Source organism: Syzygium oleosum, unplaced genomic scaffold (genome assembly GCF_021117445.2).
Source record: "Syzygium oleosum isolate NSW1041296 unplaced genomic scaffold, Sole_v2.1 Sole_v2.12, whole genome shotgun sequence".
NCBI lineage: Eukaryota > Viridiplantae > Streptophyta > Magnoliopsida > Myrtales > Myrtaceae > Syzygium > Syzygium oleosum.
In genome coordinates, this window is record NW_026607496.1 from 2,069,871 (window position 1) to 2,082,599 (window position 12,729).

The following is a 12,729-nucleotide window of genomic DNA, read 5'->3' on the forward strand; positions in this document are numbered from 1 at the left end:
ATTGAATGAAATGTTACTTTGAAAAAAAAAAAAGACATACATACATACAAACCCCAGCGATGTATTTCTCTTGTATTTCCGTAGAATTGAATGAAATGTTACTTTGAAAAAAAAAAAAAGACATACATACATACAAACCCCATAAAATCGAGACGAGAGAGAGAGAGAGAGAGAGAGAGAGAGAGAGAGAGAGAGAGAGAGAGAGAGAGAGAGAGAGAGAGAGAGAGAGAGAGAGAGAGAGAGAGAGAGAGAGATGAAAGGAGGCCAAAGGTAATATTAGGGTGAGTTTGGTTTGGTTTTGGGAAATGTCTTTGGGAAAATGCAAAGAGCCTTTGCTTTTTAAAAAAAAAAACTCTCAAATGGCGGACTCAACCAATGGTAGGCCAAAATGGTTGCTGGCCAACGTTGCCTAAGGTCATCCGATGCGATTGTCGCTTGGGTCACACAACACAGGTCGACAGTTGCTGGGGTCGCACAACCCAAGCAATGCCTAAAAAAAAACAGACATAAATACATACAAACCCCATAAAATCGAGACTCGAGACGAGAGAGAGAGAGAGAGAGAGAGAGAGAGAGAGAGAGAGAGAGAGAGAGAGAGAGAGAGATAGATGAAAGGACGCCAAAGGTAATATTGGGGTGAGTTTGGTTTGGCTTTGGGAAATGTCTTTGGGAAAATGCAAAGAGCCTTTGCTTTTCTTTTCTTTTCAAAAAAAAAACTCTCAAATGGTGGACTCAGCCAATGGCGGACCAAAATGGCCGCTGGCCAACGTTGCCTACGGTCATCCGACCTCAGACGAGGCTACTTAAGGTCACGTGACCTCAAGCGAGGTGATCAGAGGCCGTCCTACCTCAAGAGGCATTGCTTGGGTCGCGCAACCCCATGCGACTGTCGCTTGGGTCACACAACACAAGTCGACAGTTGCCGGGGTCGCACAACCCAAGCAATGCCTAATGTCACGCCACCCCAGGTGGCAGTCGTCGAGGCCGTACTACCCTAGGCGACGATCGCCTGGTTCCTATGACCCAAGCCGATGGTTGCTTAGGGCAACAATCGCCAAGGTTGTGCAACCCCAGGCGACAATCGCCAGGATTGCACAACCCCTCAGGCGGCATTCGTCAGCCTCCGTCCAACTCCTCTATGCAAACCGCGATGAATAGTGCCAACATTTGCATTCCGAGAATGTTACTTTCCAAAGTACGTCTAGACATGCCTTGAAAAAAAGGCCTTTAGAGGCCTTTGGATTGCATTTCCCTAAAGTCTTCCAAAAAATTTGCTAAACGCCATTTGCATTTGGCCAAGGGATTTTGGAGCCTCTTGCAAATGCTGAACCAAACAAAGCCTTAATCCTGTATCTAGCGCAAGGCCACGTCACTCCCATGCTCAAACTAGCCTCAATCCTCCACTCCCACGACTTCGATCCAGTGGTTGTCACCCCAGGATTCATCCACCGCAGTGTGAGATTTTGTGGAACCATAGCCAACTGTTCTAAAAACTTAAGTTGTTAGATGAAAGCGTGATTTAATATTTAATCATTCTAATACTTCCCCTCATGCTTAGTTTAGTCTTTTTGTCTAATACTAAGCGTGGCCATATTTAATTAGGGAGGCAAATGGGGTCTTGAAAGATTTGAACTCAGGACCTCCAACTCTAATACCATGTGAGATTTTGTGGGATCACAGCCAACCGTTCTAAAAGTTTATGCTGGTAGATGAAGGCGTGATTTAATATTTAATTATTCTAACACGTAGGATCTCTCCCGCGATCGATCATACGATGGGGGAGGTGATCATATTCGCTCATATCAAGGTCGGCTCGAGTGCCAATGACGGTGCGCCCCACGACTTCTTCTCGGTCATGAAGGCCATGGAGGACGTCATGCCGGTCCACCTCGAGTGGCTTGTGAGGGAGCTCGACGTGGCGGACGACAGCATGGCACTGATGGGGATCGACTTGCTAGCCTCATTCACGATCGAAGTGGGGAACCAGTGCGGGGTCCCGACCGCAGGGTCCTAGCCCGCCATACTCACGACCTACAAGCTAGTTGAGGCCATCCCCGAACTGGCCCAAGAAGGTCACATTTCCGATTGTGGTGAGTCACGACCGCTCATCGTTTCAATCCATGCACTTTGCTTTATTCTGAGTCGTTTTATTTCACTTCTTCGTATGCAATGCCTCTGTCTTGCATATGATTTCTAGAGAATAATCTAGATGCATCTTTCTCAAATAACGCACCCTCTTGTTACGAGGCTAAGTCCTGAATATTTAACGGAAAACCACTCCTAAGTGTGTATTGAGAACTTTAATGAACTAAATTGCTATTGCATCGATTAAAGTAAAAGTTTTGTTTTAGCTAGAAAGACTCGAGAAGAAGATCAAATCAATCCAAGTTATATATACCACCCATCTATAATATAAATTACTAAGTCAAAAATAAAATTTGTCTTGCACCAGAATTAAATAACATGAAAATCCTGAAATGATCTTAAAATGAACAACTGTTGAGTAAAATATTACAATATACAAAGGAGGACAATTTTATGAAGTTGGTCTTCTCTTCAGTGAGCCAGGTAACAACTGAGAATTTCTTATATAATAAACAAATGTTACAACTCGACACGTTTATTTATTTTAGAATAATTGCATCATGGAATTCATAAGATTAGATCGACCGAGTTTGGAGGATTATTCATAAAATATTTGCCAGAGTTGTCGCGGTTCTACTAAACTTTTAGTGAGTACAATTGACTTCGCCATAGGAATAGAAGGCGCACATGCCTTCCACCGCAAATTAGCAAAGGCTGTTTCCAGGTCGACCGTCATTAATACTTGACAAAAATCAATCATGGGATAGTCAGGAAATCTTTTTGAGTGCATTAAAATAATAATTACGATGGAGACAAAAACCCCACGATTTATTTACCTTTCAGGTTATTTTTGTATACCATCCTGTCGTGCCCTTCTTTTTGTAGACCGCCAAATGCACCTATAATTTAACATGGATATATTCTTGCAGTTTGGTAGATCTGTCATAAATCATAAATCCATTTTTTAACCCATATATATGGATCATAAATGAATTAGTTATATTCAGTAAATAGGTCATAAATGAATATAAATATAATATGGGTGTTAAATTGATCGTAAATGGGTATACAACTTATTCAAACTCAACTCATTTCTCTTGTCATCACTCAATCTCGCGCTCACTCACTCCATACTCTCATCTCAGTTTGGGTATGAGTTTTCTTAGATTAAATTAAATATGGAAGTGATTTAACAATATGGATCGGATCGGGCATGAATTGAGTATGAGTTGGGTCAGATATAAGTTGGGTCATTATATTTGCATTACATAGAAATGAGTCAAAACAGATTAAATGGGTTTATTTGGGTCGGATCATTTTCGACCCAACCCAAACATAACCTAACCCAACCCGTTTGACAAGTCTATAGTTTGGAGAACCCAAGATTATTTATCTTTATCTTGATGTAATTAATAACGTGGAGTCCCACATAGCCTCACTCGTTGCTTAATAAAAGGATTTTTAGGCTACGTTTATTTCACGAAAAATAAATAATTTGATAAATATTTCTCTAAAAATGATCATTTGAAGTATATTTTTGTTCAACATATATATAAATTATTTATGACTAGTAGTCCTACAATATTTTTTTACGTGAAAATCAGCACTTTCGATTGTACTTATTCTACGGATGTTAAAAAATTTAAATGTTCACCCACATTGAATTAGACACCCTTTAACCTTATAAGTTATTTACATAAGGCTATAAATTTCGTACTAATTGACTTTTCGTGCTTCATTTTTTTAATCATCTGATTTTGCCCATTATTCTTCGTTAGAGCTAACAATCCATTTGTGTTCGATCGAATTTACACATGGGAGAGCATAGGAATGGCAAAGATTTACCTCATGAATCGATTTTTCGGCCGTGCAACTACCGTATGATCATAAGCAGGTCTCGTTTTTTGGATCATAGAAATCATTTAGTTGACAAGAATAGAGTAACGCATCGGTATTATTCACCTAAACTGAAGTAGTTGGATAACTATTTCATCAAATAAAAAATATTGATACCATCATGCAATATAATGCTTGTTTGGACTATTGATTATTGTTGGGATATGGTTCATACTCCTAACCGACAGGAAGGCACGGAGGCGACGCCAAAGGGCTTTTATAGTTTAAGCCTGTATTTTATTGATAGTTTGGGTTTGGGCCCATTAATAGATACTAAGTATATATAAAATCTCTTTCTCTTGTAATTGAGGTTTGTAACAGAAAAGTGAGATCTCCTAATTATCATGGAATCATCTTTTGGATGTATAAGGGCTAACTAGTATAAAACCTTGTGCCTCAATTTCTCTTCCTCGCTTTTACTCTTTATTTCGTTGTGTTTGTGTGACTAACCTAACAGTTATGTGAGTCCCGCTACAGGATCTACTTGAGAAAAATAGTCCCGATGATTTTAGTTCATGTGACGTTTAACGTGAACTATTTAGTATTATGAAGCAACTTGAAGCTGCATAATAAGGGTTGACCACACAATTTCTCGAAGTTAAATATATGCAGTTGATGCATCACATGACGCAAAATGATAAGTGTTGACCACTCAATATTTCTATTTTATGCTACAAAGTTCATCATCCAACCATGCATAAAGAAAGACAAGATTGGAAGAGCAATAATACTTCGCTTTTGTAGACGCAAGAGCTTGCCATTGCTAACGCAATAATTGCCGTATAATACGCCCCAACCCACTCAAATTCTCTTTAATGCTGGAAGTGATTTTTTTTTCTTATTTCATTTTTTGTCTGTTTGTGATCAAATAGTTTCGTCATTGAATTAAAAATGTTCAAATATCCAACGTCACTAAATTATGGGATTTATATACTCTTTATATATCTATTTTGGGTTGAACATTCTAAGAAATGATTTATAAAAAGAAATAAAAATTTAGATCTCCATCCATAAGATAATTGATTAATTTATTCCCACCAATCTCACATAGAATACAAATTCAATGAATAAAATGGAAGGAAAATCATCACTTTCTTTATTTTTTCTTGGCCAACGTAATGCTTTCTCAATGAAATATTCACATATAAGCAAAAAAAGTAAAAATGTTGACATTTAAAATTTTGGCGTTAGTTAATGATATATATCTAATTGATGTAGATACATGACTTCCATGTGTTGAATTCCTAAATGCTGTAAGACAAGAAAAAAAAAACTATAAATGCTCGATCTTGTAGTTTTTTTTCTTGGACAACCTCATATGGAGGACATTTCAAATGTTGACTCGCCCTCTAAAATTTAGAGCATCATGATTGTGAAATTTTGTGGTACCACTGCCAACGACTCTAAAAGCTTAAGTTGCTAGCCGAAGGGAAAAATGTCCAAAAAATCTTAAACATATTGCACTTTTGCCAATTCAATCATAAACCTTTCAATTTTGCCAATTGAGTCCTAAACATTTTCATGTTTTGCCAATCAAGTCTATCCCGCCAATCTTAATTGGAAATTACTGATGTGGACGTCGGTAGTGCTACGTAGGACGGCCGGTGCTAATGTGGATAATTTTTTTATTATTTTTTAAAAAAAATTATGAATTTTTTTTCTTTTATGTTTTCTTTTTCTTTCTTTCTTTTCTATTTTATTCTACCAAATCCGGCGAGGGTCATGGCCCTCAGCTAGTGGCAACGACAGTTATACACTGTTTTTAAGTAATTATTTGCCCCACAATAATGCTAATGATTTTTGGCAAAAATCTTTTGGGATACAACAAAGTCTCAAAGGGGAATACCATATAACAATTTGGGTATTTCTCCAAGAACTCTCAAAGGGAAACAATTAAAAACAATGGTTGTATTTTTTTAGAAAGGAAAATTGATAAGTTAAAATTATTGAGACAAAAACGATGAATTTGTAACAATGTTTTAGAACAAATAACCTTTCCTCTAAAAACGTTGCATTTTGAAAAGATACAACCTTTCAAAGCCTGTAAGACGCCTAATAACCATTAGCCAAAAAAAAAAAAACAACCGCCGGTATTAAAAAATAAAAATAAAAACATTGATTAGTGCCAAAGTCGCGCACCCGTGCCCGGGTGTTGTAAGGTCTAGCCCACATAACCCATTGGCTTAAAAGACTTTCACACTTGCATATTGACTCTCACACTCCCATCCTTTCTATGTGCGACAAGGGCAAGGCACATCTCTTTGTTTGTCTACACATCCAAATTTTCTACAGGATGTGAAGTATGTTTAGCAGGTCGCCAAGTCTTGGGGACCAAGATTACAAATGACTGCTGGAGGAAGCCATGCAAGGTTTGGGAAGCTTGTAAGTTGCTCGCTCTGATAATGGTTGGATAGCAACATCGATTTGGTACAAAAGCATTGAATGTACTGTTACTCTTTTCAATAAAGGTCAACTGCTCGTAGGGGTAAAGGGCAGTTTCAAATTGGATATCCAAGGCCTCGAGACAGGTCGGCGACGGTTGTCCACATTTAGAATACATGGTGATCATGAATTGCAAAGAAACGCATCTCCAACACGTAACCATTTTTTATTACTGTTTCGCTGGAAATGTTCCCGCAACAAAATATAATTCACCGAAAATCATTCTTCGATTTTTAATCAAAGGAGACCAGGTTTTGTGCCTAATTCCGGACAGGAGATATCCAGGCGTGAACAAAGAGCTTGATTGTCTTGATCAATAACACAACTTTTGTACAGTAACGAAATTCGACTTATATTTATAAACAATTCAGAAAAATCCGTCCAATTACTGACTGGCGGCGTCCGAACTCCATCGATGCAACATTACAAAGCCACTAGGCTTAGAACTTAAACAACTACAGCTATGGAAACTAAAGATGCAATACTAGAAAATAAATATAAATGAAAGACAACATTTTGATGTATATTCGCCCGAGGGGGGGTGCTTTTTTCTAGCTGTCGAGTACTATTTATAATGTGAGCCTGATAATCGCCTTCTAAGACCATGTCCAATAACCACCGTTGATCTCATTTTCGCCGTTCATCTAATGACATATGTCTATCAATTGCCACCGATCTTATCTTTTCGTCCTGACACCTGTCCTTCTCAAGGCAATAATCGTTGTCGAGCTCTTTCCGTTTTGATATCTGTCCTTTCCAAAGCAATAACCGTCGTCGAGCTCTTTCCGTCTTGACACCTGTCCTCCCCAAAGTAATAACCGTCATTGAGTTCTTTACATCTTGACACTTGTTCTCCCCGAGGTAATAACCATTATCGAACTCTTTACATCTTGACACATGTCCTCCCCGAAGTAATAACCGTTGTCGAGCTCTTTTCGTCTTAACACTTGTCCTCCCCGAGGTAGTAACCGTCGTTGAGCTCGTCGAGCTCTTTACATCTTAACACCTATCCTCCCCGAGGTAATAACCGTCGTCGAGCTCTTTACGTCTTGACACCTTTTCTTCTTCCTTTTCTCATCGACAGCTTTGGTGACTTGGGTTCCATATGGTAATTTTCGTCGACAACTTTTGGTACGGGAACTCAAGTGACGCTTGCTTCCTCTACTATTCCGGCTTTCCAATTTCAAATTCTTAAATTTCTCGCCGGGATATTCCAATGCTTGCCAGCTGTTTGCTTACATAGCAATCCTCTATGGACTACGTCATCCCTTCACGTCCTCTACAAGTTTATTTTCATTTATTTTTGTTGTCGACAACCTAATTAATTATAGGTGTCAACAATTACAACATTGTGTCGGCCTTTACACAATGATGATCAACTCGAAACCCTGAGAAGACAACCATAACAAAAACAATTAATGCTTCCAACTAAGTAATTACAGAGAATCATCCTCCGTCATTCTCTTGAGATCTTTGACGAAGCCGGCCATATTTGCCACCGCTCTCGAGCTCGCCTTTGCCGTCATCATCCTCTCCTTCAACTCCGCCAACCTCACCCCCATCTTGCCGTCCTCCACGACCAGCCTCACTCCGTCCTCGACCTCCCTTTCCCCGAATCCCCCCAGCCTCACCCTGACCCGCCACACCTCGACAATGTACTTGCAGTTTACAAACCGGTCCCCCGCCACGGGCCAGCACAGCATCCGCCGCCCGAACTGCACTGCCTCCACCGTCGAGTTCCACCCGCAGTGCGTCACGAAGCACCCGACCACGCCGTCCCGTAGGACCTCCACCTGCGAGGCCCACGGCACAACCCTGCCCCAGCTGCGGACCCTCTCCAGGAAGCCATTGGGCAAGCCGTCATGCCATGACGGTCCAAGCACCCACAGGAAGTGCCGCCGCGTAGACTCGAGCGAGAGGGCAAGGCTGGCGACTTTGTCGCGTCCGATGGGACTGACCCAACTGCCGAAGGAGACGTAGATCACCGAGTTGCGTTCTTGATTCTTCAACCAGGTCAGGCAGGTGGCGTCTTCTTCCCAGAAGCTAGGGTTCTTTGTCAACGGGGAAGGGCTGGTCAAAGGCCCGATGGGGATGATCGTCGGGCAGTCTCTGGAGCACTGGATCGGAGTTTCGTCTTCCTCCTCGGGAAAGGAGTTGACCAGGAGCCACCGGAGAGATGCCGACCGGTGGAGAGTCCGAGTCCAGAACTTGAATCTTGCATTCTGGGCGTTGACCGGCCCGATCAGCCACGGCAGGTCTTGGGTGGTCAACGAGGGGTTTTGATGTATCTCGCTTTCTTTCTGGGGTATTCCTGCAAATTATTTTGCACATTTGCACGTCAGAATTAACGCCAGAAATACAAGGTGCTCACTCATTCAACGTGGTCACATCTCCCAAAAATCAATATGAGTCGGATCACATGTGACTTTGATAATTCTTAAGTTATATCACGTATTAAAAAATAAGAAAAACAACAACAGTAATCGAAATCGTGGCGACATTCCTCTGTTGCAATTGTTGTTTTAATGGTCGACCTGGAAACAAATCTTGCTCATTTGAGATGGAAGGCATGTGCGCCTTTTACTCATATGGCAAAGTCAGCTGTACTAACTAAACATTTACTCCAACGCCACATGTTTTGCAAATACATATGAATGATCCTCTAAACTCGGTCGATTTAATCTTATGAATTTCATGAGGCAATTATAGGAACTTATGTTGGGAATTTATGTTTGTTAGCGAGTCTCTTGCGAGTCTCTCGAGGGACTTAGTTATATTGATCGAATTCTATTGAGTTTTTGTGATACGAGGCTCAATAGAACCACAAGAATATAACTTGAATGAGATTTTCATGAGTGACATGTCAAGACCATTTGCAAAATAGAAAATTAGGAAGAAGTGAGGACTTGGAAGAAAGTAAAGTGCATAAATCGAAGTGATGAGCGATATAGACTCACCACTATCAGAAATGTAACCAGCTTGGACTAATTCTAGGATGGCCGCGACTAGCTTGTAGGTCGTGAGCATGGCCGGCCAGAACCCCACGGTTGGGACCCCGCACCGGTTCCCCACCCCAATCGCGAACGAGGCCAGCAAGTCGACCACCATCAACGCCACATCAAGCTCTCTCACATGCCGCTCTAGGTGGACCGCCATGCCGTCCTCCATGGCCTTCTCGACCAAGAAGAAGTCGCGAGGCGCACCATCGCCAGCCCCTGAGTTGTCCGGGATCGGGACATACGTGATCACCTCCACCATCGTCTGATCGTCCATGGGAGAGATGCTCCGGTGGATGAATTCCGGGGTGACAAGCACTGGATCGAAGCTCTGGGAGTGGAGGATCAAGGCTAGTTTGAGCATGGGAGTGACATGGCCTTGCGCAGGATAGGGGACTAATATTGCCTTTGGCCTCCTTGTGCAGGGCTTCATCTCTCTCTTGATCTCTCGATCTCTCGATTTTACGGGGTTTGTATGTATGTATGTCTTGAAACACAGTTGTTTGATATAGTTCAATTAAAGGTGCATCTGCTGAGAGTGAGAGAGAGAAAGAGAGAGGAGTCGGCAAAGCCTGTGGAAACAAGTGTAGCTAAAATTGAATGACACACAATTTAGCCCATGTTGTAATTATGTTATATTTACCATCCATAAGGCCACGAGCTACATGCATGTATAGTGTATATAATAATCATTAAAGAGGAAACCGCTTAATATTTTGAACTCTAAAGAACATACATCATGTATTAGGTACAGATTGTATAACTATAATATATCTGCATGACTGTGTATAGGGACAAAAACATTTCTACCCCACCCAGTGCTCTCATCCTCCTCGTCTCGACGTTCAATTGATTGAGATTTACTGAAAACACCGAGTGGGAGTAGCGTGTGGGTTAGAAGATCCTAGTCCCTCGTAATCCTCGTAGGCGTACAGATCGAATTGGTGCCAAAGCGACATGGTATGTTAAAGGTGCGATCGTAATGTTGGTACAGAATTGCATTCAAAAACTATAGACATGAGTGACTCCGATTCAAGTTATTAGGTGAAGTGTTTCTTGATTCTTGAATTCATACACAAGAACCCGTATGAAATGAACGAGAAAGATCGAACAAGATTATTATAATTCAACCAAGAAATTATACACTTCGAGAGGGATTCTAAAAGATGCAACATTATCGCTCCCTCTAGATACCCATATAAGTTAGCATTTCACGATTTATTCTTAAGTAATTCAAGTACACTTGAGCCTACTGCATTTGAATCCATTGATGCCGGTGCGTCTCACGGAACCCACATGATTTAAGAATTAGGATGCACTGAATTCACACGTGCACCAAAAACCGTCTTGCGTCTTACGACGTGTGTATATGTTCGCTCTTCTAGAAAGTAAGAGTCTAATATCGCGGCACTCAACTGCCCTTTTAGCGACCTGCCCTTTGGAAGTCGCCTAGAATTAATGTTAGGTTGATGGGACCTAGTGGGATCCCCATTCTATTGATGCGAGGAATGATTTTCCACGCGTGACGATATTCTGTGCAGGGATACACATTAAAAAAATGGGTTTTCAATTAATTAGATCTTAGGATAGTCCATTCTCTTGCCAGGCTTGGTGAAGGATAGCCGCATCGATATTTTTAGGGTTACATATGAACATGGGTTTTAAATCATTAGACATATTAAAACAGTATTTCCCATCACTTTAGTGATTAACCTTTATAAAGTTTTGTACTACTCTACTTAAATAACGGTACCAAGATGGACTGTAGTACTTCTTGTATCGTGATATTGATCATGATGCTTTAAATTTTAGAGGGCGAATTCACGTTTTAAATGTCCTCTATACGAGGTTGGCCAAGGAAAAAGTTATGAGATGGAGCATTTAGGATTTTCGTTTTTAATTTTATGTCATAGAGCATTGAGGAATTCAATACATGGATCTTATGTACCCACTCCCACATGGTCTCCTACTTTAAAGCGGTGCACATTCGCGCCCACCTCTTTCTCTACTCCAACAATGTCACGCCTAACAGTTCATAAAACCAGAGCCAAAAACATAAATTAAAGGATTTTTACTAGAACAAAAAAATACCACGTAAACAAGTTTTTAATTTGATAAATTGCCTGGCTAAAGAATGGTAAATTGCAAATTCAAAGATAGATGTGGCAGTGACGGGACTCTAGCAGGTGATACTTGGAGCTGTTAAGCTAAAGGGCAGTTCTTGTAGTTCTTGAAGCTTTTTGCAATATCAAACGCTCAAGTCCCGAAGAAAAGAGAGCTTAGAAATGCTTTCTGGCAAGCCCGAAATGCCTAACTTGTCTAAATCAAGCTTGTTTAGTGGAAGCAATTTGCCCAAATTACTAGGTAGTCGTTCTAGATTTTCGCATCCTGGAGCTCTCAACTCTTGGAGTTTTGCCGACATTCCGATGGCACCAAGCAATTCTGTTATATGAGTTCCACAAATGTCCAAGATCCTCAAATTCTACGGATTTCCAATGATTTCAGGTAATTCCGCAATTGCTATGCATTTTAAATCGAGCTAGTCAATGATGCCAATTTTTTGATTGAGTCGAGAATTAATCTCAACAAGTGACACGCCCATAACAACAAGTGCCGCAAAGATACGAGGGAGCCTATAGAGTCTGGGAGTTGAGCAAGTTTACCGCATTTTGATAGGTCAAGAAGAGACAGAGATACTATATGGCCTGTGTATTGGAGAAAATATCTCTCAATAGAAAAGCAATTCCAAAAATCGCTCTCAATCATATCAAGACCAGTCAACCAATTCTTATACTCTTAGCAAGTGCAGCAAGAATTTCCAAAGTTGACAAACTCATTTTATATTTCTTTACATAAAGGATTTTATCTTTTCATGTATGTAGGTTGTAGCTCAGGAAAGTTATATACATGTTTCATAGCTCGGTTGCCATGCACTACTTCATGTTTGGTTTTATGTAAACGTTTCTTAAGTAGTAGAATTTACGACGCTCTCAATCCCCAGAATTCACTGGGTTCTTTCAAGCTAATTTCACAGGGCGTGAATTTGATATGCCGAAAGCCTGCAGTTTGTCGAGTTCATAGTTTCATTGTCATTTTAAATTCTCGATTAACTGTTTATGTGTCGAGAATGATCCTACCAAAATCCACACCATTTATCCTGTCATGCCACATACGATCTACTCTTCTGCTCTTTGGTCATTCCAGTGATTCTGTTCTAGTGATGCTCTGTTTCGACTTCCATTACAACATCTATCTTTCCAGTTCTACCATTCTTTGCCTCTGGCTTTAGGAAGGGTAGACCTGAAATTGT

At 40.6% G+C, this 12,729-nt stretch overlaps 1 protein-coding gene across 1 annotated transcript; it reads right to left on the reverse strand.

Annotated features, from left to right (window-relative positions):
* Positions 1-7,789: 7,789 nt before the first annotated feature.
* LOC115677112 (UDP-glycosyltransferase 82A1-like) lies at positions 7,790-9,852 on the reverse strand. The gene is made up of 2 exons (XM_030600175.2): positions 9,381-9,852; positions 7,790-8,734 (listed from the first exon to the last, which is right to left on the reverse strand). Exons 1-2 carry the CDS (start codon positions 9,850-9,852, stop codon positions 7,860-7,862), a joined length of 1,347 nt encoding a protein of 448 aa, XP_030456035.2. The 3' UTR covers positions 7,790-7,859.
* Positions 9,853-12,729: the final 2,877 nt, after the last annotated feature.